The following is a 26,548-nucleotide window of genomic DNA, read 5'->3' as shown; positions in this document are numbered from 1 at the left end:
TGGCAAACACAAGGAATTTTCTAGCGGCTACCGAATTATTATCTATTGGCCGCCACATAATTCATCAGACGACGGCCACATAAGCTTTTATCAGAGCAAAATACTGTAAATCAACTTTTATTCGCATGCGAGAAATATTCCCAAGGTTAGCGAGAGCCTTTTCGTCGCCAATATTTCTCGCCGCGAACCAATCCTTTGTCTATAGTTTTTATAACAATGCAGGTCCTAATAAGGCTTGGTCGCGAAAATTAGTCTTTGCAAACCAGTTAATCTTCAGTTAATCGCACATTTAAGTCGCTGCGGATAAAAGTTGGTTTACAGTAATCACTATAAAGATGTCCAAATAATGATATCAAATAAACCAACATAAAAGATTCCTATTTTTTCCTATTTTCCTCTTGTCTCTTTTTTAAATACATATTTTTTTATTGGAAGGGGACCCGTATCTTCACCCGGTTTACCTTGAAAGCATTATATAAAAGGTAAGCGATTTTATAGTTTAGTTAATTTTTTCACGATTTTGCTGTAAAGTCTCCGATGAGAGCTAATTCAAACGGAAACATTTTATTTGTTCTTTTGTTTAAAATTTCCTTTCTGTAAAAGTTTCATACACTATGTCAATATGGTAAATAGAGGTTTTTAATAACGTTTCAATTTGTCATGTTCATAACTGTAATGTTGTCGATGAAATATTGACAAAAAAAAATCTTTCATCATACATGTAAATTTAGATAAATCAGTTTTTGAAATGTTGATAAAATTGCTAAAATTATGCGTCAAAAAGTTGAATTTATTAAATATGCGTGACATAAGCCGCCATCTATAGATAAAATTGTATTTTTATCATTAAGGGAGCATGTATCATTTTTGAAATATTCTTCCGTACTTTTTGGCATCTTGTAAACAACCATCTCAGCTATTGCAAATGATAATAACTTATAATAACTCCGGATAAGTGAGGAAGATTTTTCTTCTCTAGAATAATATGTTTGGATCTTAAACGCATCATACATCATTTCATGGAAATATTTTTAACTGCGTTCATTGATTATGATGATATGAAAATTAAGTTAGAGTGAGGAAAAAATTAATGGAATATATACCAGAACATTTCTGTTAACTTTGGTAAAGCTACATCTAAAATTTTAGCATTAAAACTCTAGTGATTCCGTTGTTAAAACATCCAGTCAAAAGTAATTCTTTTTTTTTTTTTTTAAATTTTCTTGTAATTGATTGCATTTTTTAATTCAAGGTTCCCTGTATTAACAATGTTTGAAACTGTAGACACCATCCGAGATGTACCGTCATCCACTTTTGTTTAGTATTTCTAAATGGAGTAGAATTTTTAATCGTGATTTGCAAGTGATCATTTTATTCAACGCTGTCAGTTTAAGACTTTTGTAATCTCTACATGACCATAAACATTTTGAGTGCTTGATTCTGTCATGTTATTTGGATCTGTCAAGTTCTGTGTAGCTTGTTTCTGTGTCATTGGTTGGAAATGAATCAAATGTCCTCGACATTAACGACCCACTACGTCTACGATTCTCTGATAAAACTATTCGATTTGTGGTATTTAGTAAATAAAGGATAGTTGTTATTTATTCTTAACATTTAAATTTATCAACCAATTCAATATATGAAGTATAAATAAACATCAGTATTGCGTTTTCAAACTTAATAAAATAAGAAATATATCATTTTATCATTTACCAAATTATACAGAAGATTCGAAGACAAAAAATAAAACAGAATACGAAACAAGATGCTAAGACTGACAACGTAAGCCATGTTGCAGAGTTCGTTGGACTTTCATCTTCCCACGAAGTAGACTTGATACTACTCGTATTTTGATCCCTTTCTATCAAAAAGTAGAACTAATAACAATTTTTTCCTTGTAAATATAGGTAATTTCTTTCAACACTTCTAAAAAAATATCCCTCTTCATTTTGATCATACTAATCAAAATAAGATCTTTTACGCTTCCGTATTATCAAATACGGGAGCGTAAATGATCTGATTTAAAAAAAAAAAAAAACAACCAAGACACGTATCTAAAAGTTTGAAAATTTCTATTGTACTTTCTTCTTTATCCAAAGTAGAAGTTGTTAAAGCCACATCTGAGAATCATTTTCTTTATTTGATTAATTGACAAAGAGCAGTATGTAAGAAAAAATACCTTTATCTAGTTCAGTCCATGTTTATAATTCCATGTTATAGAGAAAACAAAAATGATTTGAGCATGTACCTCCACTAATCTTGAGAAACATGTATTTTTAACAGATTTATATAGTTGTAAATTGTTTTCAATACAATTTTATGGAGAATATGCCAATGAATAAAATCATTTTTTAAAAAGATTATATAAGTGGTCTTCAAGTTGTGGTGTACTGTCATGAAAATTAAAGCATCTTTGTGACGTCATTTTGGATAAACCGAGTTAATTTAATTTATTACTACCCTATACTCCAGGTAATGTTACAAGTAGCTGCCCAATAAGTTTATACTTACTAGTCAATTAACTGTGACAAATCGGACAGTTGCGATTCATTGAGGTTAACACAAATACACAGAAACATATCTGAAGGCAAACACTACAAAATACTGCACTGATTTCTTCCATTTTGCTTATTATATTCTACGTATCACTGTTATGAATTCAAACAATCAAATATATCAGTAGGCAACTAACCATAGATTCCAGTAAAGCATTATAATTTAGTGTTTTAACAGATATCTCTAACATAAACGTACTGTCATCTACATTTGTTTTGGTTTGAACATATTTTATTGTATACATAATATACAATGGGTTCGAACACAAGTTCCTGCAACTTACTAGGTTCTTACCCTTTGTTTGAACAAAAATAACAAAAGCGGGGCGTATCTATATTGCAAACACTTATTTCATATCATAATATAACGCAAACATAATTATGCCTATTTGTTAGCTTGAACCGTTTAATATCTGACAGAATGGACAGTTGTCGACTTTATTTCATTATCAAACGGGAATTCATCACCTCTTCCATTGCATTCAGATTCAGATTAAAATGAATATATTTTGTAGGTGTATTGTAGAAACACTTACCCGTTGCATTTAAACATCCTGTGACATTATCACATGGTTCACAGCCACATTTCTTTGAGCATAATCTGCCGTAGAAGTTTGGAGGACAGTAGTCCCTACAATCTACACCATGAGTTCCCGGCAAACATTCTTGTCAATGACCAAAATAAAGCAGTTAATGTTTCTCTTTTTCGAACATGAATAAGAAATAACTGATAACAAATTTTACCAAAACGAATTACCTTCACAAGAGTTTCCAACGGCTCGATAGTTTTCACAACACTCCAAGCGACTTCTAAAAAAACCTTTACGTTAATGTTGCCTTACTTGTGTCATGAAAATATGAAATCAATCAATGTAAAATCTATCCATTTAGTATTACAATTTACATACCCATCTGAACCGTTTGAGCATACCCCAGTCAACTCCGTGGATGTACATGTATAAACGATATTTGAAAAAGCAATGAAGGAAAATTGGATTAAAATAAACATGTTGATTGTCGGATAACATTTTGATTTGTGCCAAGTGTTTCAATATAACATAGAGACGGAAATATTCCATAATTGTTGATAAAGGCTACTAAAGGCTAATTAATTTAACATATATGAGTATTTCAATAATTACCCTAGTTTGTATACTTGTTTATTTGATATGTATCATTAATTTTTATGAAAAAATATAATACGTTTTAAAGGGTTCTTTTTATATCAAGGAATTAAAAAAAGGACTGTCCTTGAATTAATAGTATGTAATTGAAGGTAGTTTGAGAAAAAACCCATCGCGTTGCAGCAATCTGATCGCAAAGATACGGAATGAATCAATGCCTAGATATCATAGGAAATGCTGCCAGGATTCTGGAACAAGGAATAAACATTTTTAACAGTTTGTTGAAAACAGCAGATTAACCAGTTGCTATTTGGATCAATACATTTTTATAGGGAGAATTAGCCAACATTAAAACGAGTTATTACGTTTTGTCCATTTATGTAACATAATCGCATACGAACTTAATTTTAATTGGTCAAATGTCAGAGTAAAGTTTACTTGCCGTGCAAGTCCTCCATTGCAACCCCTCCAGAATTTACACTTCCTAGAGTTCAATTGATATTCGCCCGGGCAAAAAGGTAAATTCATTGTGCATTTGGAAATGTTTATTATTTTAAAGACAAAATTTGAAATAACATGTCACCAAATAGAAACATAAGGAGGTTACAATTGATTTCGATTAAAAAACACATTTTGTGACAGTCTAATCATTGTACATCACGACTGCTTTTAATTACAGGCACAAGTACTATTAGTAGTACATTTTGAATACAATAAAGGTGTCATTGTTGAAGGGTACCTTTACATCTCATTCCGGAAAGCTTAAAATGTGTATGCTTTTCTATTTTATCAAAAAATAAAAAAATAACAGTAATCTTAAAAATAAATATACAACAAAACATACGACAGTTTGTAAAATGATGTGTAGAGATTACATTTTTAATGAGCTACAAGCATAACGATGATTGGGAAAACATTATTGTGTCCTTCTTAATATACTGGGTTACATAATCAAACCACTTGAAGTCTAAAATTACCATATTTCACCTTTTGTTCAATTCAACAAAGAAGCTAGACTAGAGGAGAGGAAACTTAGTTTTCTGACTTCTATCTGGGTGAATTACAAAATCGTTTTAAATCCTGGTTCAAAAAATCTACTGACCTGTTCGGTTTAAGCAGCCAGTAATATAATCAAATGAGTTACGTGAACATTTCGTTTCTGCAGAATCTTCTATAGAATTGTGGAGGACAGTCTTCCGGACAGTCTTTTCCAACCTTACTAAGAGGGCATGAAGCTCATGATACAAAAACTTAAAACTTACCTCGATACAAGTTCTACTATTTCAGAGTTGATATAAGTATTTCTGTATTACTTTTGCAAGAGTTGCCAGCAAAATTTTTACAGCATGCCAAGGGATCCCTATATTGGTGACATTGATATAGAGGTAAACAAGTTAATTACAATGTTTGACGAATTTTGAAATGGATAATGTTCTGTTAAAATACAATTCACCAACCCATAGGAAACAATAGAACAGATTACTGAATCTCATGCGGTGGAGAAGTTTCACAATAAAGTAGGGAGAAGAGTTCTTTACAGCGAATGCATAGTTTCAACCAAACAATAAAACCCAGTCGGTTTTGGTCATTCGTACGCATTTTTATCAAAGGTTAAATTGGAAACAGGATGACAATTGATTTAAATACATTTCCCGTGTACGAATGATTGCACATAGGACAATGCATCATCAGTTCCTTTTGCTTATTTTAGTCTGAGTAACACTTGTACACGATTTCCATCCACAACATTTGTAAGTGATAACATGCTAATTAGCATAACCTTTAATTTAATACAGCGAATTTAGATTTAACCGGTTTTAAATACGGTGAATATACTGAATCATGCTGATTGTAGTGTAGTTATCTGGTGGCTGTTAAATAAATATCAGGCGGCATTCAAATATGAAATATTTGGCAAACACAAGGGATTTCCTAGCGGCTACCGAATTATTATCTATTGGCCGCCACATAAATCATCAGACGACGGCCACATAAGCTTTTGTCAGAGCAAAATACTGTTAATCAACTTTTATTCGCGTGCGAGAAATATTCGCAAGGTTAGCGAGAGCCTTGTCGTCGCCAATATTTGTTGTCGCAAACCAATCCTTTGTCTATAGTTTTTATAACAATGCAGGTCCTAATAAGGCTTGGTCGAGAAAATTAGTCTTTGCAAACCAGTTTATCGTCAGATAATCGCAAAATTAAGTCGCTGCGGATAAAAGTTGGTTTACAGTAATCACAATAAAGTTCTCCAAATAATGATATCAAATAAACAAAGATAAAAGATTTCTTATTTTTTCCTATTCTCCTCTTGTCTCTTTTTTAAATACATATATTTTTTTTATTGGAAGTGGACCTGTATCTTCACCCGATTTACCTTGAAAGTATTATATAAAAGGTAAGCGATTTTATAGTTTAGTTATTTTTCACGATTTTGATGTAAAGTCTCCGATGAGAGTTAATTCAAACGGAAATATTTTATTTGTACTTTTGTTCAAAATTTCCTTTCTGTAAAAGTTGAATTTTAATAAATATGCGTGACATAAGCCGCTATCTACAAATAAAATATACACAAAAATCGTATTTTTGTCATTTAGTGAGCATGAATTATTTTTGAAAAATTCTTCCGTACTTTTTGGCATCTTGTAAACAACCATCTCAGCTATTGCAAATGATAATAACTTATAATAACTCCGGTGAAGTGAGAAAGATTTTTCATTCTCTGGAATAATATGGTTGGATATGAAACGCATCATACACTATTTCATGGAAATATTTTTAATTGCGTTCATTTATTATGATGATCTGGATATTAATTTAAATTGAGGAAAAAATTAATGGAATATACTGTAAATTCCTTATATTACGCGAGTACTTAATACCGCGATTCCGCTGGGTTGCATCAAATCGCGAGAATATAAAATCGCGAACCTTGAACTTTTCTCCTTTATTCTTATAGTTTTCAACTCTTTAAAAATAATGGCGAGATTTTAAAATCCGCAAAGGATGCTTCTCGCGATTTTACGCGGATATTAATTCCTCGCGTTTAATTAGGAATTTGCAGTATGCTAGAACAATTCTTTTAACTTTGGCAAAGCTACATCTAAACTTTTAACATTAAAACTCTAGTGATTCCATTGTAAAAACATCCTGTCAAAACTAATTCTTAACAAACAAAAGCGGGGCGTATATATATTGTGTACACTTATTTCATGTCATAATATAATGCAAACATAATTTGTTTATCTGATTATGCCTATTTGTTAGCTTGAACCGTTCAATATCTGACAGAATGGACAGTTGTCGACTTTATTTCATTATCAAACGATGATTCACCACCTCTTTAAATGCAATCAGATTAAAATGAATGTATTTTGTAGGTGTATTGTAGAAACACTTACCCGTTGCATTTAAACATCCTGTGACTTTATCACATGGTTCACAGCCACATTTCTTTGAGCATAATCTGCCGTACAAATTAGGAGGACAGTAGTCCCTACAATCTACACCATGAGTTCCCGGCCAACATTCTTGTCAATGACCAAAATAAAGCAGTTAATGTTTTTCTTTTTCAAACATGAATAAGAAATAACTGATAACAAATTTTACCAAAACGAAATACCTTTGCAAGAGTTTCCAACTGCTCGATAGTTTTCACAACACTCCAAGCGGCTTCTAAAAAACCTTTACGTTAATGTTGCCTTACTTGTGTCATGAAAATATGCAATCAATCAATGTAAAATCTATCCATTTAGTATTACAATTTACATACCCATCTGAACCGTTTGAGCATACCCCAGTCAGCTCCGTGGATGTACATGTATAAACGATATTTGAAAAAGCAATGAAGGAAAATTGGAATAAAATAAACATGTTGATTGTCGGATAACCTTTTGATTTATGACAAGTTTTTCAATATAACACAGAGACGGAAATATTCCATAATTGTTGATAAAGGCTACTAAAGGCTAATTAATATAACATATATGAGTATTTCAATAATTACCCTAGTTTGTATACTTGTTTATTTGATATGTATCATTAATTTTTATGAAAAAATATAATACGTTTTAAAGGGTTGGTTTTTTTTATATCAAGGAATTAAAAAAAGAACTGTCCTTGAATTAATAGCATGTAATTGAAGGTTGTTTGAGGAAAAAAAACCCATCGCGTGGCAGCGATCTGATCGCAAAGATACGGGATGAATCAATTTGCTTAGACATCATAGGAAATGCTGCCAGGATTCTGGAACAAGGAATAAACATTTTTAACAGTTTGTTGAAAACAACAGCTTAATCAGTTGCTATTTGGATCAATACATTTTTACAGGGAGAATTAGCCGACATTAAAACGAGTTATTACTTTTTGTCCATTTATGTAACATAATCGCATACGAATTTAATTTTAATTGGTCAAATGTCAGAGTAAAGTTTAATTGCCGTTCAAGTCCTCCATTGCAACCCCTCCAGAATTTATACTTCATAGATTTCAATTGATATTCGACCGGGCTAAAAGGTACATTCATTATGCATTTGGAAATGTTTATTATTTTTAATACAAAATTTGAACTAACATGTCACCAAATAGAAACATAGAGGTTACAATTGATTTCGATTAAAAATGACATTTTGTGACAGTCTAATCATTGTACATCACGTCTGCTTTTAATTACAGGCACAAGTACTATTAGTAGTACATTTTAAATAGAATAAAGGTGCCATTGTTGAGGGGTACTTTTACATCTCATTACGGAAAACTTAAAATGTGTATGCTTTTCTATTTTATCAAAAAATAAAAAAATAACAGTAATCTTAAAAATAAATATACAACAAAACATACGACAGTTTGTAAAAATATGTACAGAGATTACATTTTTAATGAGCTACCAGCATAACGATGATTGGGAAAACATTATTGTGTCCTTTTTAATATACTGGGTTACATAATCAAACCACTTGAAGTCTAAAATTACCATATTTCACCTTTTGTTCAATTCAACAAAGAAGCTAGGCTAGAGGAGAGAAAACTTAGGTTTCAGATTCTATATGGGTGAATTACAAAATCGTTTTAAATCCTGGTTCAAAAAATCTACTGACCTGTTCGGTTTAAGCACCCAGTAATATAATCAAATGAGTTACGTGAACATTTCGTTTCTGTAGAATCTTCTATAGAATTGTGGAGGACAGTCTTCCGGGCAGTCTTTTCCAACTTTACTAAGAGGGCATACTTGTTAAAGTGACATGAAGCTCATGATACAAACACTTAAAAGTATTACCTCGATACAAGTTCTACTATTTCAGAGTTGATATAAGTATTTCTGTATTACTCTTGCAAGAGTTGCCAGCAACATTTTTACAGCATGCCAAAGGATCCCTATATTGGTGACATTGATATAGAGGTAAACACGTTAATTACAATGTTTGACGAGTTTTGAAATGTATAATGTTCTGTTAAAATACAATTCACCAACCCATAGGAAACAATAGAACATATTCTTGAATCTTATCCGGTGGAGAAACTTCACAATAAAGTAAGTAGAAGAGCTCTTTACAGCGAATGCATAGTTTCAACCAAACAATAAAACCCAGTCGGCTTTGGTCATTCTTACGTATTTTCATCAAAGGTTAAATTGGAAACAGGATGACAATTGATTTAAATGCATTTCCCGTGTACGAATGATTGCACATAGCACAACGCATCATTAGTTCCTTTTGCTGATTTTAGACTGAGTAATACTTGAATACGGTTTCCATCCACAACATTTGTAAGTAATAACATGCTAATTAGCGTAACCTATAATTCGATACAGCGAATTAAAATTTAACCGCTTCAATAAACGGTAAATATACTGAATCCCACTGATTGCAGTGTAGTTATCTGGTGGCTGCTAAATAAATATCAGGCGGCTTTCAGATAGATATTTGGCGAACACAAGGAATTTTCTAGCGGTAGCTGAATTATTATCTAGTGGCCGCCACATAATTTATCAGACGGCGGGCACATTATTTTAGGTAGCCGCAATAAAGTATCATGGCACAGCAAAATGAATATCTAGCGGTATCCTAATGGTATCAAATAACAAAAAACAGAGAGATTCAAAATTTTCCCTGTTTTCGTTTTGTCTTTGTAAAAATATATTTTCCGTTGGTAGGCAACCTGATAAATGCAATACATCAACGGAAAGCGATTTTATATGTACTTAAATTCTCATGATCACAATTATGCTGTAGATTTTCTGACGAGAGCTGCATGTAGTTCAACAGCAACGAGTTGTTCCTTTGTATAGTGCATTCAATATATCCTTTCTCTCTAAAATTATATATACTGTGATAATAAGAATACAGATTTAATAGCGATTTAATTTTCAATGCTTATAATTGTAATTTTCTTTATAATTTACAAACGAAAAGAAAATTTCAAAATAATCCTTATTTTTCATTGTAATTTAGACATGAATCAATTTCTAAAAATGTAAATGAAATTACTTGAATTCTGTTATATAGTTAATGTTGAATTATATTCCATCACTATCATTGCATATAATTTCAGTGTGACCTTAGCCATAGTCTACAGATAAAATATACACGAAAATCGTATGTTGGTCATTTAGTGAACATGGATCCTTTTTTTTAAAATCAGAACTTCTTGGCATCCTGTTAACAAACATCTAAGCTTTTGCTTATGATAAACAAAACGGCTTCATTTAGATTTGTGACTTAAAGACCTCAAGTTTTGGTATACATATACTGGTTTATTCGGAAGATATGGGGAAGGGAGCATACTTTTCATATGATTAGTATGACGTAATCCAAGGTGTTCCTAAGTACATGATAAAAGTGAATCTGTAAGCTTATACAATAATCGATACCGTCTGTGTCATGTTACTTGTATTAGAGGTTGAAAGGGTACTGGGGTCCATAGTGGAACATATAGTGCATATACACAAACTTTTAAGAAAATATTTGACATCAATCGGACAGCTAAGTTTATTATGAAGAGATCAAAGTGTAATTTTTTCATAAAAATGTGAAATTTATTACCCTTGGGTTAAAGAATCTGGTTTGTGTTTATTTGAAGAGTGGCTCAATTGCTTTTATAGTAAGTATGCGTTATTGCTGTGAAAACTTTCTCTAATATCTTTACATCGTGCACGCAAACTGAGTACATAGTTAGAAGGTTGGGCGTAAAGAAAAATAATGAAGCCCACAAAATAAAGACTATCTGTCAATATTTGGCGACAAAAGACATTTTGCCTGAAGAAAAGGCGTCATATCAATCAAAATCAGTGATGAAAAATGAACATGTAAAATAAAACCCATGATCCTCGGGCTAGGAGTTTTTTTTTGCAATCGTAGCTTAAATTGTAAACAATATTGGAGAACATAAAATAACCCTTAAATATTTGTAAAAATACCTGTCTTGTTGTTACTTGTATCGATAACAATCTGGTCATAATATGAAATCCCCCAATCATTACATGCACTCAACTTCAAAAATATCTTATTTTTATTTCTTGATCTGTTACCACTCAAATAAGCATTGTTTTTGAGCAAAATACGTCTTTGTCATTCAAATAATTTTCAAAATGCCATTTTATAAGTCATTAAGAAAAATTTTACTCTACAAAGGTGTCCTATAAGAAGTTTGGATCTCATAATTTATATTATAGTCTGCAAAAATGATAAGTACGAGTTTTCGTGAATGTTGCAGAATAATATCCGAGGTCGAGAAATGTTGTTTTGAAATATAAAAGCCGAAGCGTCAGCCGAGGCTTTTATATTTCAAATAACATTTTGAGACCGAGGAAGTAATCATGCAACATTTACGATAACAAGAATTTTATTTTTATTCTACTAACAGCCCAGTATTTCAACAGATCGTTTCTAATAGAGAGACGATCTAGTTCATTTTGACGGCTGTTCCGTGTAACCCCAACGGTTTTGTTAGTAATGTTTACATGTATATCGTTCAAAAGAATCGCATGCAGATGACAGAATTTTTCTTTGGATTTTTAATACTCATCACTTATTCATAAAATATCTTTGAATCATATTCCTACTATTATAATGGCAATTTAAGACTATCATTACTACTACACGTTATATACTTTATGCAATTCAGTGAAAATGTGCTGGGGAGGTCCCAGGAACAGCCGCATTGATCTCTTAATAATAAACAATTGAGTCAATACGAATTGTTTTAACTGGAAATAAAACGTAAAATTGACATGGTTTTAAAACATTTTACGGTTTGAAGTTGTAATTTCATGATCAGTTCGAGACACATAGGTATTTCTGATCTGATGATTTACTGATGACGTTCGTGGTACTAGTATATAAGAGAAAAATGTCCGCGGCATCTCTCTGATCTCAGCAATAACTGTAGTAGAATTATCAACATTGGAATAAAGAGGCAAATATATATATATATATATATATATATATATATATATATATATATATATATATATATATATATATATATATATATATATATATATATATATATATATATATATATATATATATATATATATATATATATATATATATATAAAATGTGTGTCATTTGGACATTACAATTATTAAATATATACAATATATTACGTGACAGCAAAGTCACTGACAATATAATAATATTGCAATCGAAAATGAGGACATGAATTATTCACACTGTATAAATTGTAACATTATTTAGTGTAAAATTACCTTAACAGTATATCTGTACTTTCGAAAAAAAACCTTAATTTTTTTATATTCCTCTTTTTAAGCAATTCGAGGTGCAAGAATGTTATATACTACTAACATGATAAAAATATCGTGTTTTTAAAAAAAATTATATTAGTCCTTTTTTTGTGAAAAGGCCATTAAGAGGCTTTAATTGAAGCAAAATTGAATATTTGTCGCCCCGTTCAAAAAATTAACCTGCTAAATATTCCTAAGAAGAGAATTTTTTCTGACAAAAATTGATGATGTTTCAATTTTTTTTACCATTAAAGGTTAAGTTACATGCATACTTATCATATAAGCAGGGTTTTTTTCAGCCAAAAAAAAATACAGCTCATATTGCTTTAAATAGTATTGTGTTGGCAATTTTTTTTTAATTATGTTGATAAGACACCAATCTATATTAAAATCGTGCAGTTTCATAAAAACTTTAAAAATGCAGTTTTTCTTTTATTTTTTTTGTTCGTTTTGATTTATATTGTTAGAATTTAAAACTAGTTTTGAGACACACATATCAATACCTTTGTTAGAAGTTTTGATAAATGATACAATTCATTTATTGAATTGATACGAGTATTTTGACAGTTTTCTGACTCAGTTAATTTTTCCATAAGAAAACAGGTATTTTCGTTTAGCTAGCACCGCTTTTAAGACATTAGGTAACGATATTCTTCAAACAAACGGCATTGAAATTCCTTCATAAATGCGTAGAACGATATCGTGTTTTCTATAAAAGGTTTCCATCGGTATGATTGCCTGTAAAATAGTTACAAGCCGTTATTTATTTTCAACATTTTGTGTTTACAATGTAGTTTTAAAAAGAAACATTTAAAGTTAAAAATTTCTATAATTTTTGTGAGGTTTACAAAAAAAAGATGTTTTTATTTACTGTGTTGAATCACATAAGTAGTCCTTGAAGTTTGGTCGAATCTGTTATGAAGATGCTATATTTTAGATACGTTTACATAATAACTTCTCATTTTAGAATTTCAAACTTGAATTCTTATTACTGTTTTTGATATAATATCAATTCAATATTCAAAAACTGATTAACATACACATATATAGATACCTGCAAATACAACCAACTGTGAGGCATACAATGAAACAAATTGCAAAACAACCCAATGACATAGTCAAAATTGTCAGCAAATGTAACCTCGGTGAACTGCTTTTCTGTTCTAAAAGAGAATAGATAAGCTGATATAATAATTAGAGATTTATAACAATATCATTGCAAAAAATTCTGACATTTTTAATAGGAAAGAGTTAAACGTTATAGGGCGCATTATCTTTAAGAAGAAACGACATTTGACGAATGAAATAAAAATATATAATATTTCACTTCTTAGATTGCTTTGATCATGAAATGCAACTGCCATCGTATTTAACATTTTATAACATCAACAAATGAAAAAGCCTTGTTGGAATAAAATAAAAAATGAAGGAATAAATAAGGGTATATATTTATTAAACTAAGCAATGCATTAAGTTATGAAAAGATTAATAGAATCATTCATTATTACGAGTGTGGGATAATGAAATTCCACCGAGGGGACAAGATTCACGTTGTAGGACGAGGCTTTGCCGAGTCCTAGACCGTGAATCTTGGCCCCGAGGTGGAATTTCACTATCCCACACGAGTGTATAATGAATGATTATTTTTCTCGCATTATAATACCTTAAAAAATGATGTTTGACAACTTTCTGTTATGACGTTCAAGAGATTACTTTCAGTTCATCCCTCCGCGTGATTCAAATAGTGCAAGTCAAAATGAGAGCATATAACAGTTTTTTAAAATTAAAAATATGATAAATTGTAATTGATTAAGCAAAACAATTACTTAATGAATAATCTCAATCCACCATTTTGCATTTCCCTACAACAGACAACGTTTGTTTACGTTTTAAAACGGCGTAGTAATACACAGTGTAAGACAGAAAAATCTCACACTGCTGTCTCACACCGGACAAACGTATCTCACATCGGTGATAATGCGAGAAAATAAAAATCAAAAGTTACAATACAACGAAATTGATTAGTTTAGGGCACGACTGCATGTATTTATAATTAAATATCAGAATTGTTCATATTTTTCAGTTCATTAAAACATGGTGCATGTATTTTTTAAATGATTCAGAAATTATTTCACAAAGAGTGATTTATTGATTGTTAACAAAATTGGAAACATTAAAGGTGATTTTATTTTCAAACAAATATATATGAATTTAAAAAAACTAGAATTTAAATCATGTTAAACTCTAGTTTTTTTAAATTCATATATATTTGTTTAAAAAAAGCGGTTTGATTTCATTGCATTTTGAAAATAATAATTGATTTCATAAATTGTTCAAGCTTTTAAAAATTACTTATAATAGCATGTATAACAATATTTTCATATAGAAATATGAAATATGAAAGTATGAAATTTAGATTAAAAAAAATATATTTTTGTTGTTGTCTTATTCTTTTCGTCCGACTATCTTTCCGTCTGTCTGTCCGTCCGTCCCGTTTTCTTTTCTCACACGGCTCTTACATTTTACTCCCTAAACTTATCTTCTCTAGGAAGCTAATTCGCAAAAACGATTTGGAAACTTTGTTTTAATCATAGGGGTCAATTAGTGACAACAAATGAATTTTTACATGAAAAAACCCAGGTTTTTATAGATAATTTTACAAAGTATCCAAATTATATCCGAGGGGATAATGAAATGCTAAAAAGTGAACTGTTTAAAAAAAATGGTTGTCATAATGTTAAATTTTTTATGCAGTAATCAAATCATCTGCTGGAGTATGATTGGAGGTGTCCTGTTGATGTTTGGGAAGGTTTCAATTTTTTTTCAATTAAGGGGTAAAAAGACAGCAAACAAATAACTCTCAAAAAGAAAGTTACTCAATAATAACCTTAATTTCACCAAAAATCTTAGAAATTATAAAATCTACCAAAAAAGCAAGGTCATTGGGTCATTGGGATAGGAGTTACCCACATGGGTCCAATTCCACATATAAATGGGATATAATACTTGATTTTTTCCAGTTATGGAAAGCAGGGTGTCTCAAAGGAGTCATAACGTATTTAACAATTGATGTGCCTTATATGGATCAAGAATATATATGGTTTGGGGATAGGGGTCTTGCATGTATATGAAATGACATTAATAACTTCAAACAAATGCATCTATCTATCTATCTATCTATCTATCTATCTATCTATCTATCTATCTATCTATCTATCTATCTATCTATCTATCTATCTATCTATCTATCTATCTATCTATCTATCTATCTATCCATCCATCCATCCATCTATCCATCTATCTATCTATCTATCTGATCATGAAAATTCTTTTCTCATTGATGATTTAAAAATTCATGGGAAAATTGTAAAATGCTCTTGTACCTATTTCACTAACAATTTTGAAAATTTTTGTGAAATTTCTTAAGTGACAATAACAATATTATCAATGTGAAGGTCAAATAAAGGAAAATTGTACCTTTTACTGCTGTCATCAATGCAGCCTTCTTTAACATACCGGGTATGCAAAATCCTTCTTCCAAAATTATATTACACAGATATTGCAACTTGCTTTTCCGTATTTATATCACATGTAAGAATTTTTAAACTTTAAAATTTCTGATAACTGCTTTAAAAAAAAACAAAACACTTTTTCAGTTGAATAGGCAAACAATTTACATCGACGGCCAAATTTGATCACTGTGTTAAATCTTACCCATGACACTGGGGGTGCATTAATTTTAATACAGAGTTAACACATTGTTTAACCCTAACACACTTTTGAAAAACACTTATCAATTTTTTTTAACTTTTACACAGTTAACACAGTGTTAGAGTTACATGCTACCACCTTTCAAATGACCGGGCCCAGATGTTGAAATTTCGCTTTAAGTCATCTTTTTCCAACATCATATAGTTATTTACTTTTTGATTCTTAAAATGTTGTAAGGATGGTGAGTGGTCAGTTATAATATACACATCGTTACATTGATAAAATTTGGAAATAAGAAACTCATTAAAACTTTTCGCTGTTTTTTTCCCACGTTATTCAATAGATAACAATAAGTCTTTTCCTTTATGATGAACTCTTTTTAATATCTTCTACCAAAACAAAATCACAAAACCCTAAACAAATCTAAGTTTTTGAGATATATCACGATTTAATAGACGAATGTCCACAAAATGTGAAAATTACAAGTAGATTTGAAAATGGGAATATTTCAATGATTCATATATAGTGCAGAACGATGCTTTTATTCATTGTAAAAATTGGAGCTGTTATACTAATGCACATTAATTAGTCACGTTTTTCACCAATTTGATCTTTGAGAAATTTATATATTACAAGTCAGTCATGGTAACGTTTTCTTCCCATATTCATTAACTTTGTGCACATACATGTACATGTGCATGTATTTATCTTACACAATTTCCATAAAAAGCATTAAGGGACTTACTTAAAAAACACTTGATGTTCTCATAAGCAGTGAATAATTAATGTTATGCATGTAACATATGTCATTTAATAGAGACATTCCTGATTATCATATCAATATCAATTCACAATAAGGAAGTAATGCGTGAAGTATATACGAGGGTTGTTCGGAAATTATTCAGAAAACATGAATATTTCCCTTTCTAAGTAACTAATTAGGGTAAAAATTGGAATAAACATTCAAGAAACCCCAACAAATAATTAAACAAAGTAAATTAAAAAAATATATATTTTGTTTACAACGTTAGATAAAGAAATCGGTGGACGGGGTACCCGGCGCAAGCAGGCATAAACTAAGATAAAATAAAATTTTCAGTTTAAACTGAAACATCTTCTTTTTAAGTGTTCGGTAACTTATAGTTTATGATAAAAGAGATCAAATCATACAATGTATATGTTTAACTTGCTATTTTTTGTGATTAACTTTTAGTAAAGTTTAACTAGTGTTCCAGTTGAAATATGGATATGGTAAAGATATATTGACCAAGCAATAGAAATACGACAACGACGGTATATTGATTTTTGCGTCAAGGCGGCGCTGCGAATACAAATTAGTGGAAATCTCGAATAATGACCTTACAAGGCCAGCCTATTGCTTAAACAAAAATTATACGATGACAAGGACTTTAGTTTATCGTTCTTTTTTCACTGATTGTTTAACTGGGGTTAAGACAAATGGACTAAAATCAAATACTTTTTACACACTTGCTAATGTCAACAGTTCTAAAATATGTACACAAAATAACGGTAGGTGACATTTCACGACATTCAATTAGAAATAATTCGATTTATTTTTCACAAAAATCAAGAATGAAGAGAATATGCAAATGTTGCCATCTTACAATGTATACAAACGATGAGAACTGAAGATTGAATTTTAAATTCTGTTTGTTTGTAAGGTGTTTTTAAAACATATTACCAATGAAAAGCGTTAAAATGACGTTTCGATAAGTTTCCGGTTGATCCGGGTCCCTGGACGAAGGCTTGTTGGTCAATATACCACTAATAGTCTAGTTATGCCATGGACAAGAACCTTTTCACACTGATCAATTCTAACCATTTGAACGTTTTGGTGAAATTTCAGAGCTTTATCTTTTCCCCAAGGAAATAAAAGTAAATGACTCAATAATTTCCGAACAGCCCTCGTATATAAACAATTCTGTCGGTATAGTAAGGCTTTATCTTATTTTTTTTTATCTCTAGTGTTTCCCTTTTTGACTTCACCCAGTGCCCGGAATAAAACTTTGTGATACTTTTTTTTTTTTTTTAATAAAAATGGATTGCATTTTTTTGCTCATGGTTCTTTGTTTTAACAATGTTTTCAACTGAATATGCCGGGTGCGTCTCTTACCCCAATGTACCCCAATTAACCCCAATGATACCCCAACGAACATTGAAAGACCCCAATGATATCAAGTATGTTCATTATTGATACACTTAATGAATTTTATGTACCAACAATTTACACACATGAATGAAATTTCAACTACGCAGCGTTTTTTCAACGATTGATTTCCCATTGAACCCATTGATATTCCAACCAAATTTCTTTGATACCCTCAATGATCCACAATGAACTGAAATGAGCTCTGTGCAATGATTCATTCCCCAATGAATTTTAATTTTCCAAATGATACAGAAATAAATCTCATTGATACAAGAATATACCTGTACTTAATGAACAATTTAATCCCAACCAGACCCTGATAAACATTATCTAACTAATGATACCGTATCTTGGCTGTAATGATACCAGTAGTAAGGTAAGCCCCAGTGATACTTTGATGAACCCCGATAATATTTAATCCCCCCCCCCAACAAGTTTTTTTTTTTTGGGGGGGGGGAGGGAGGGTTATAGGAAACATCTTGTCAATCAGTCTGTCTGTGCAGAATTTGTGTCTGGTTAATACAGACCCTGAAACGTACTACTACACCATACGCTCGCTGCACGCTCGCTAAACGGTTCACACGAAACGCTGAACGGTTTACACGAAACGATTCTCGCACGAAACGATTTGCTCGCTTTTCACACGCTTTGGACACGCTTTTTTCTTGATCGATTTTTGTTTCCTTCGGGTCCTCTCGAATTTTTCCTTTGACTCTGCTAGTAAGAATTAATTTTAACAAAGCACGAAAAAATAACGTTTACGATGCAATACATCTATTTTGTAATGAAACCTTTTGTTTTTGAATATATAAAATAGAGAATGGCTGCTAATTATTCTCCACATTTTGAAAAAAATAAATCTTATAAACTGATTACTAGAAACATTTTACTATCTTATTTGGCCAAATCGGTACGGTTGTAGTCCGTATCCGTCTGCAAACAAAATGCATGAGCCAAATAATTTTTTGAAGCAGGAATATTATTGCATTTTCAAATCTAGCAAAAGATGACATTTACATGTACTCTAGTATACAGAGGGTTCGTAAACAGAATAAGAAACAGATTACAATACAAGATGCCAAGACTCTCAAAGTCAGCCATCATGCAGATTTTGTCGGACTTTCGTCGTCCTCCGTACTGTCTTATTTTCTGATAAACACCGGTTAGTTCTGTTTAATCTTTTAAAGGGACATGGTAACGATTTTGGTTAAATTCTATTTTCCTGTTTTTATTATTTACAATGGTTTAGGAATGCATTTCCAATGACCAAATGAAATTGAAGAGCCAGTAGTGAAGTTATAAGCAAGATACAGGACTCACAATTCTTTGTCATGTAAACAAGGCTCGTGCCCTGTTATTGTTTACATAAGTTCAAGTTTTTTTCCAAGCTGATTTTTCTCTCATATTATTCATTTTAAGCATTAACAAACATATCTTAACGTTTACCACATTCATTTCGGTCTAAAACTGGAATTTTCACTTCAACGTTCAAAATGTAAACAAATGCTTTGTTTACATAGCAAAGAATTGTAAGCTTTGTAACTCACTTATAACTCAACGAATAAAACTTAAACTTTGGTTGCCTATTAAAAATGCCTTACTGAAGCATTGTAAACATTAAAATCGGGAAAATAATTTTTGACCAAAATCGTGACCATGCCCCTTTAAAACTAACACTTCGACTATTCTAAATAAGAATCTAGATGAAATTAGATCTTACTTCCCTGTATTTGTTATGTCACAACTATATATCATGTATCATAGGATTTAATCTCATTAATTCTAAAAAATTTATTCGATTAATTATGTAAAAAAAACACCCAAAAAACAAAACCACACACGAATTTCACCTTTCTCTTATCAAGGCGTATGAAATGAGACATTTAAAAATCACCCCCTTCATTTTACTTAACTGACAAATAACATATTGTCAGAAAACATGCGTTTATTTAATTCAGTGCTTGTTTATAATTTCACAATGTAAAGAAAAAGAAATCACAATGTGTGCTTTTTATGCATCTTCCACCACTTACCTTGACATATTATTAACAGATTCATATAACTTGTAAATTCCTTTTCATGCCGTTTCATTTGAAAAATATGCCGATGAAAACGTTCTTAAAATAATTTTATATGTGGTGCCGTACTGCCATGGAAGTTAAATCACACTGTGATGCAATCTTTTTATCAACCGTGTTCTGTAAATTTCTTAATGTCTTGCACCCCAGGCAAAGCTATCTTTAGCTTTCCAATAAATTTCTACTTACTGTAAGATTGATTGACTTATACGACAGCTGCACATAATTGCGGTTAATACAAACACCCAGAAATGCTACAGAAGAGAAAAACTACATAAATCTTGAATTCGTCAATTTTGCAGATTATTTTTTTCTACGTGCATTATCATTATGAAGAAATCGAACGATCAGATAAATTTATGAACAACAAATCATAAATTACAATCAAGTATCTTATATTTAGTATAAACATCTGTTTCCTATAGAAACGCGCCGTTGTTTGCATATGAATGACGAATGTCTGGCAAATTCAAATTTGGTTATACCTATTTCATGTCGCAATGCTATATAGGATTTCATACAAAATGTTGTCAGTCTTAGTATGTCTATTTGTTAACACAAACTACCTTGAGCTGTTTAATATCTGACAGAATGGGAGTTTGTGGCGTAATTAAATTATCAAACAATTATTCATCATTGAGTGGCCTTTCAATCGGATAAGGAAGAAGGTAAAGTTTCTGTCGGCATACGTCCTAAAATTCAAAATTTGTTTTAATCTCATAAAAATAAACTTTCTTGAAATATGTGTATAAATTGTCAATTTATGCATTTTTATTTTAAAAGAAAATATGGCCTTTACATTATGCTATCTTTCGTCATAAAAGAAGATAATGATGAAAAATGGGACATTTGTCTACCAGTTTTTTTAAAGAGAAAAAGCAGCCTACAAAATTATAATATATTTGATATGATATCACATGATATGCGATTGATGCGGACAAAATTTTAAATTCAAGACACTCTTTTAGAATTGGCGTCTTCTGCTCAGTTTTATGAAAATACGCAACAATGTACTATTTATTACGCAAAACTATCCTTCCGAAAATCTCATCATATATATCATCAAGATATTTAATTTGAAGGTATTCTTATGTCAATAAATGTCAGTTTTTAATTTGTTTGAGATGCGTAAAATATACTATAAAACATGGCAAAATATAACTGAAACTTCACCTAGCTCTTCATGTTTGCATTTCTGTAATCGCATTGTATAAGTACACATGTACTTGCCCATTACATTTAGGCATCCTATGACTTTGTCACATGGTTCACAGCCACATTTCTCTAAACATAATTTGCCGTAATAATTAGGAGGACAGTGGTCCTTACATTCAAACCCATGAGTTCCCGGCCAACATTCTTGACAAAAAAAACAATGCAAAACAATTTATATTGTGATTTTTAGATTATGAATTAGAAATAGCTGATAAATTTATTACAAAAACAAATTACCTTCACAAGAGTTCCCAACGACTTGATAGTTTGGACAGCATTCCAAGGGGCTTATAATGAAATTTTGACGTTAAAAAAGTTGCCTTTTTAGAGGTATGGAAGTTAAACGATGTTTAATCTTTGAAATAAGCACCACAATATTAACTTACCTGTTTGACACGTTTACACATACCCCATTCATCCCCGTTGATGTATGAATGATAAACACAGCTGTGATGATTAAAAATATGTGTAACTCATACATGTTTCATGCCTGTAAACATACTTATTTATGCAGAATGTTTTAGTTTATTTATATTAATATGAAGACGGAACTATTTTTTAACTGTTTGCAAAGTGGACTGTTTGCAATTAAATTATAAATAATTGAATCGTACAACCATGAACCTCGTTAGCATAAGTTTTAAGATATGCATCAAGTATAATTGTTAAAAAATCCTTTTTGATGTAAAAGAGTAATTAAAAAAATAGATTTGTTATCATTGAATGCTATTTCAAAAACCCAAATTTCATGAATTTATATTTATGTTTGATAATGACAAACCATTCAGAATCATTAATATAATGGTTTTATACCTTTACAATATTGCAACAGTCAAGCGATAATCGCATGCGGTTATCATTATGACGTCTCTAAAACGTTCATACAGAATTGAACGTTTTTGCTATTCTATAGGTTCATATAGGAAAATATATTTACCAAATTATGTAAATATTTTCAAAACAACATGACCACATGTGATGATTTAGACCCTTTTAATAATTTAGATATAAGCAAAATATGTTTTTTACTTTCCTTCCCATTAACTATTATTATTAAACATTTCTTCATGCAATAAGTAAGCACAGGTACATGTAAGTTTTAAAAGGAATGATTTTTTATAACATAGAGTTATATTAAAGAACAGTCCTTGAATTTATAGTATGTACTTTGAGGTAGTTGAAGAAAAAACCCATCGTGCTGCAGCGACCTTATCAAAATGATACGGTATGAATCAATTTTCTTTGACATCAGCAACGAATTGTGACTAGGTTTCTGGAACAAGGTATCAAAATTAGTTAACTTACATTTTTTTTTTACCATTTTCGTTCATTACCACAGATTTATCAGTTGCTATTCAAAGATACAAGATACATATGTGAAAAAAATTATTATCATTATCATTTAAAGATTTTGTATATCTATTTAAAGATACATATATTTGAAAATTTTTATTATAATAATTATTATCATTATTATCATTTCTATAATTGTAATTATTATTATACAATATTTATAAAGCGTTATATATAACACTTTGAACCTATTAGGCTTGTAGACATGGACGAGTTCTTTTATATACAATGGCGATGTTCTATGTAAAGCTTTGAAAGTCTGTAGGATTAGCTTGTATTGAATTCACTGTTTGATTGGGAGTCAGTATAACTTGACTAGCACTGGTGTTATGTTGTCATTTTCCCTAGAACGCGTAATAATCCTAGCAGCTGTGTTTTGAATCCTTTGGAGTCTTGACAAGGAATTGGTACGATTTTTATTTTACATTTAAAATAAAAAGTAAAATATAAATTCAAATTATGAAGTTCAGCTATGCAATTTTTTTCTATACAATATCATTTGGAATGGTGTTGACATACCAAAGACAAGGGTTTGTACAATTTTTGTTGAGTTGGGGTGTAGGTTACATGTAAATTATGTTTTCAAACACATGAAACGACGGTTGACAGAAGTAGGGGAAACACTCACAATTTACTTTGAAAATATGTGACTTAATTTGTGACAAAAAGCGGTCAAAAATAAAGAAAATATTCCAGTTACACACACTGAACGAACAAAAATGTACCAATTTACCCTTCAGAACCATTAAAAAGAGTTTCGTGGTGGTTGAAGTTGAAGACTATTCCAATAACGGATGTACACTCTCTCCTATGATTGTTTCCTAAAAACTACAAATTCTAATGAAAAATGAAGAAAAGAGTGATAGAAAGGACATTCTTAAGATCTAGTACAACTAAATGTTACCATATGTATTAACATGCATAAAAGATAGAATTGAATGATGTCTTGTCATCGAAGGAAAGTTATGATTTGGGCTTAACAATTGTATGTTTTATGTTTTCATTTTTCATAATTAATAGTTTTTCATTGAATTATTTTTTTTCAAATCAATCAAAGTTTTAATATCAATCGTAAGAGTCTAGTCTTAAGCCAGATATTACTTCTTGTTACATGTATGTAAACCGAATCAGATCATGTGTTTGTTTACCAATTGAATGCTCGTTAGAAAATACATGTATACGCATTAAAATAAATTTAAATATGACACACAATAGTATAGATAGTTTTTGTATTCAAGCAAGGAAACAAAATCTGAATAAAAGTACTTTTACTGGTAAATATATAGAGGTAAAACAATAGTAAACGAGACTTCGTTTATATACTACAAAGAGTTTCAGAATTTTGAATTCTAAACTATTTAATGATATGTAAAATTGACATTTTAGATAACATGTTAAATACGCTAATAAAGCAATTTAAACATCAAAAGTAGAAATTCATTTAACATTTAAATAAATGAACTATGTTGATAACTTTTATAGAACGTTAAAAAATGAATTGTCAAATGAGCATTCCAAGTATTTTTTGTCAAAACACACACACCTAAAGTAAATACATTGCATGTTCTGTGTAAGTAAGTGATGAGAACAAAACCACGGCTTATTCTCAAAACAATACATTATAGTCGACCAATCTAAAACTACCGGTATTTGTTTTTTTTCTCTCCAAGAACTAGTATATCGAAATTAAAATCTGTAAGAGATATGAAAAATGTTCAGTTGTTTTAATTCATTCAAGTGTATTTCCATGTATTAGAATAGTTCTCCACTCTGACCATGTTCCTTGCATCAAACAAGTTCACGTAACTAGCCGTTTGGCCAATGTTTGTTTAACAATTTCTGGTGTAAGAAGCATGCACCTGTTTCCATTCGGACTTTTCAGTTTATAAGAGTACACGATAATAAACAAAAATTATGATTTGATTAAGATCTGATAAACTTCATTTCCTGTAACGCAGATATGAGTCGATCAGTATATTGGACAGAAGAGACAACAAGCAGTTATAGTGAGTTCACATATACTTCAACTATATTGGACGCCCGGCATTAGTCACACAGTGAAGTCTATTCCTAAAGTAGTGGCGTTAATATCAATCTTGGGAAAATATACGCATAGGCACCTTCAAAATAAAAAAAAAAGTAAGTCACATTATAACAATATATACACCAATAATGGTGGGTATTTGAAGAAATTATCTCACTTGCTGAAATGAACACTGCTTAACAACGCGTTTGATGATAGATTCCTAAAATAATGGAATGCATACGAGGGTTGTTCCAAAATAATGTAGACAGGACACATAATTTATAATTTGTTCACTGCAATTTCATTAAACTTCTATGTTTTCTTCAATGACCCTTTGGTAAACAATACTGAAAAATTTAAATCTGTTCTTTATTTATTTCTCGCGAAAATAAATAATTATTAACAACAAGTTTTGTCAGGCGGCGCAATGTGCGACGTTGAAAATCTCCAGTTTTACGTTGTTGCTAAACCCTCCACATCGTTTTACGATAAAATGTACGTTTTATTTCCGAAAATGTCTTTAAAAAATATCATCTTTAAACATGTATCCTGAGTGCACATTCAACATATATTTCTATGGTATAGTTTTGTTTTGTTTTTTGATATATTTTCTAAGTACAAATGATATATCGGCTTCAAACTTGTCCTGTATTACTTGTTGTCTAACGTCCGTCCTACCGAAATGTGTCGTTCTGCATTTTGATGTCCATTGATATCGTTCGGGGTTTCTTTTTTTCACTTATTGTCATCATTCTTGTTCAAATATTTTCAATGTTGTTTAACTACTTATTCACAAAACGCATTTCTAATCGATTTTGTTAATTTCATTTACTTCCAAAGCCGCTTAGATTTATTTCATAGTTTTTACAAAATTGTATCAGTTACTGCTGCGCCGCCTTAAACGCTGACATCGTCATTTTATTACGAGTTAACTTTTCAACTTGTCACAAAACGCGCTATATAGTATTTAAAAGTTTGTTTGCCAAAACATTTTTCTGAGTAACAAATAGAATTATTATCAAATATCAATGTATGTTTTATTTGAATTTTTTCATTCAAAAAGTACTTTTCCTCGCAAATTTCATTTCATTATGTTGATTTTGACTTTTTTTGACACTGCACAGCATGTCGAATTGCTGATCTAACATGCTTTCATTTCACTAATTTAATCTCAAACAATATTTGATTTTAAAATATTATTTGAATGCAAATATCTTGAACCCTACGTGGAAATTTTTTTTTATCTTCCTTTGTCATCGATTTACTGAATAACGCCACTTGTCCACGCTATTTTGGGACAACCCTCGTACATATGTAAAGTTACAAACTGATTGAAACTGTAAATTGTTATTTTTATGGTAGTTGTTTTATAGGAAAAAACTGATTCTTAAAGAAACAGTGAACAAAATTGTCAATAGGTGTAAGTATAATACCGCAAACAGCCACCGAATCTTATTAATAAGGTACCAGTATGTATACTATACATTGTATAGGACATTTCATCTTCTGAAATATTAAAGTATATATTCTGTAGTTATATGGTTAACAAGAGAAAAGTTTTGAGTGTCATTA

The 26,548-nt window shown here is 30.6% G+C and overlaps 1 protein-coding gene, 1 long non-coding RNA gene and 1 pseudogene across 2 annotated transcripts; all 3 read right to left on the bottom strand.

The window, feature by feature from the left end:
- Positions 1-1,433: 1,433 nt before the first annotated feature.
- Positions 1,434-7,557, bottom strand: LOC128180629 (uncharacterized). Its single transcript, XM_052848772.1, has 5 exons — positions 7,452-7,557; positions 7,302-7,354; positions 7,081-7,209; positions 1,721-1,861; positions 1,434-1,603 (listed from the first exon to the last, which is right to left on the bottom strand). The coding sequence occupies exons 1-5, from the start codon at positions 7,550-7,552 to the stop codon at positions 1,449-1,451; spliced, it is 579 nt and encodes a 192-aa protein (XP_052704732.1). The 5' UTR covers positions 7,553-7,557; the 3' UTR covers positions 1,434-1,448.
- LOC128180630 (uncharacterized) lies at positions 3,092-3,745 on the bottom strand. Its single transcript, XR_008243242.1, has 3 exons — positions 3,464-3,745; positions 3,313-3,365; positions 3,092-3,220 (listed from the first exon to the last, which is right to left on the bottom strand). It is a non-coding gene; the product is annotated as an uncharacterized LOC128180630 (long non-coding RNA).
- Positions 7,558-13,132: 5,575 nt separating the features above from the next.
- On the bottom strand, positions 13,133-22,078 carry LOC128182232 (multiple epidermal growth factor-like domains protein 10; annotated as a pseudogene).
- Between the last annotated feature and the right edge of the window lie 4,470 nt (positions 22,079-26,548).

Source organism: Crassostrea angulata, chromosome 4, assembly GCF_025612915.1.
Source record: "Crassostrea angulata isolate pt1a10 chromosome 4, ASM2561291v2, whole genome shotgun sequence".
In the NCBI taxonomy this organism is placed as follows: Eukaryota; Metazoa; Mollusca; class Bivalvia; order Ostreida; family Ostreidae; genus Magallana; species Magallana angulata.
The sequence above is the reverse complement of the archived record's forward strand: the minus strand, read 5'-3'. Positions and strand labels throughout refer to the sequence as shown.

Excerpts from the sequence above, each read along its gene's own strand:
- LOC128180629 (XM_052848772.1), bottom strand. The coding sequence starts at position 7,552 with ATGTTTATTTTATTCCAATTTTCCTTCATTGCTTTTTCAAATATCGTT. Across the intron at positions 7,355-7,451 it reads TGCTCAAACGGTTCAGATGG|AAGCCGCTTGGAGTGTTGTG; the intron begins GTATGTAAATTG and ends AAGGTTTTTTAG. Across the intron at positions 7,210-7,301 it reads AGTTGGAAACTCTTGCAAAG|AATGTTGGCCGGGAACTCAT; the intron begins GTATTTCGTTTT and ends GTCATTGACAAG.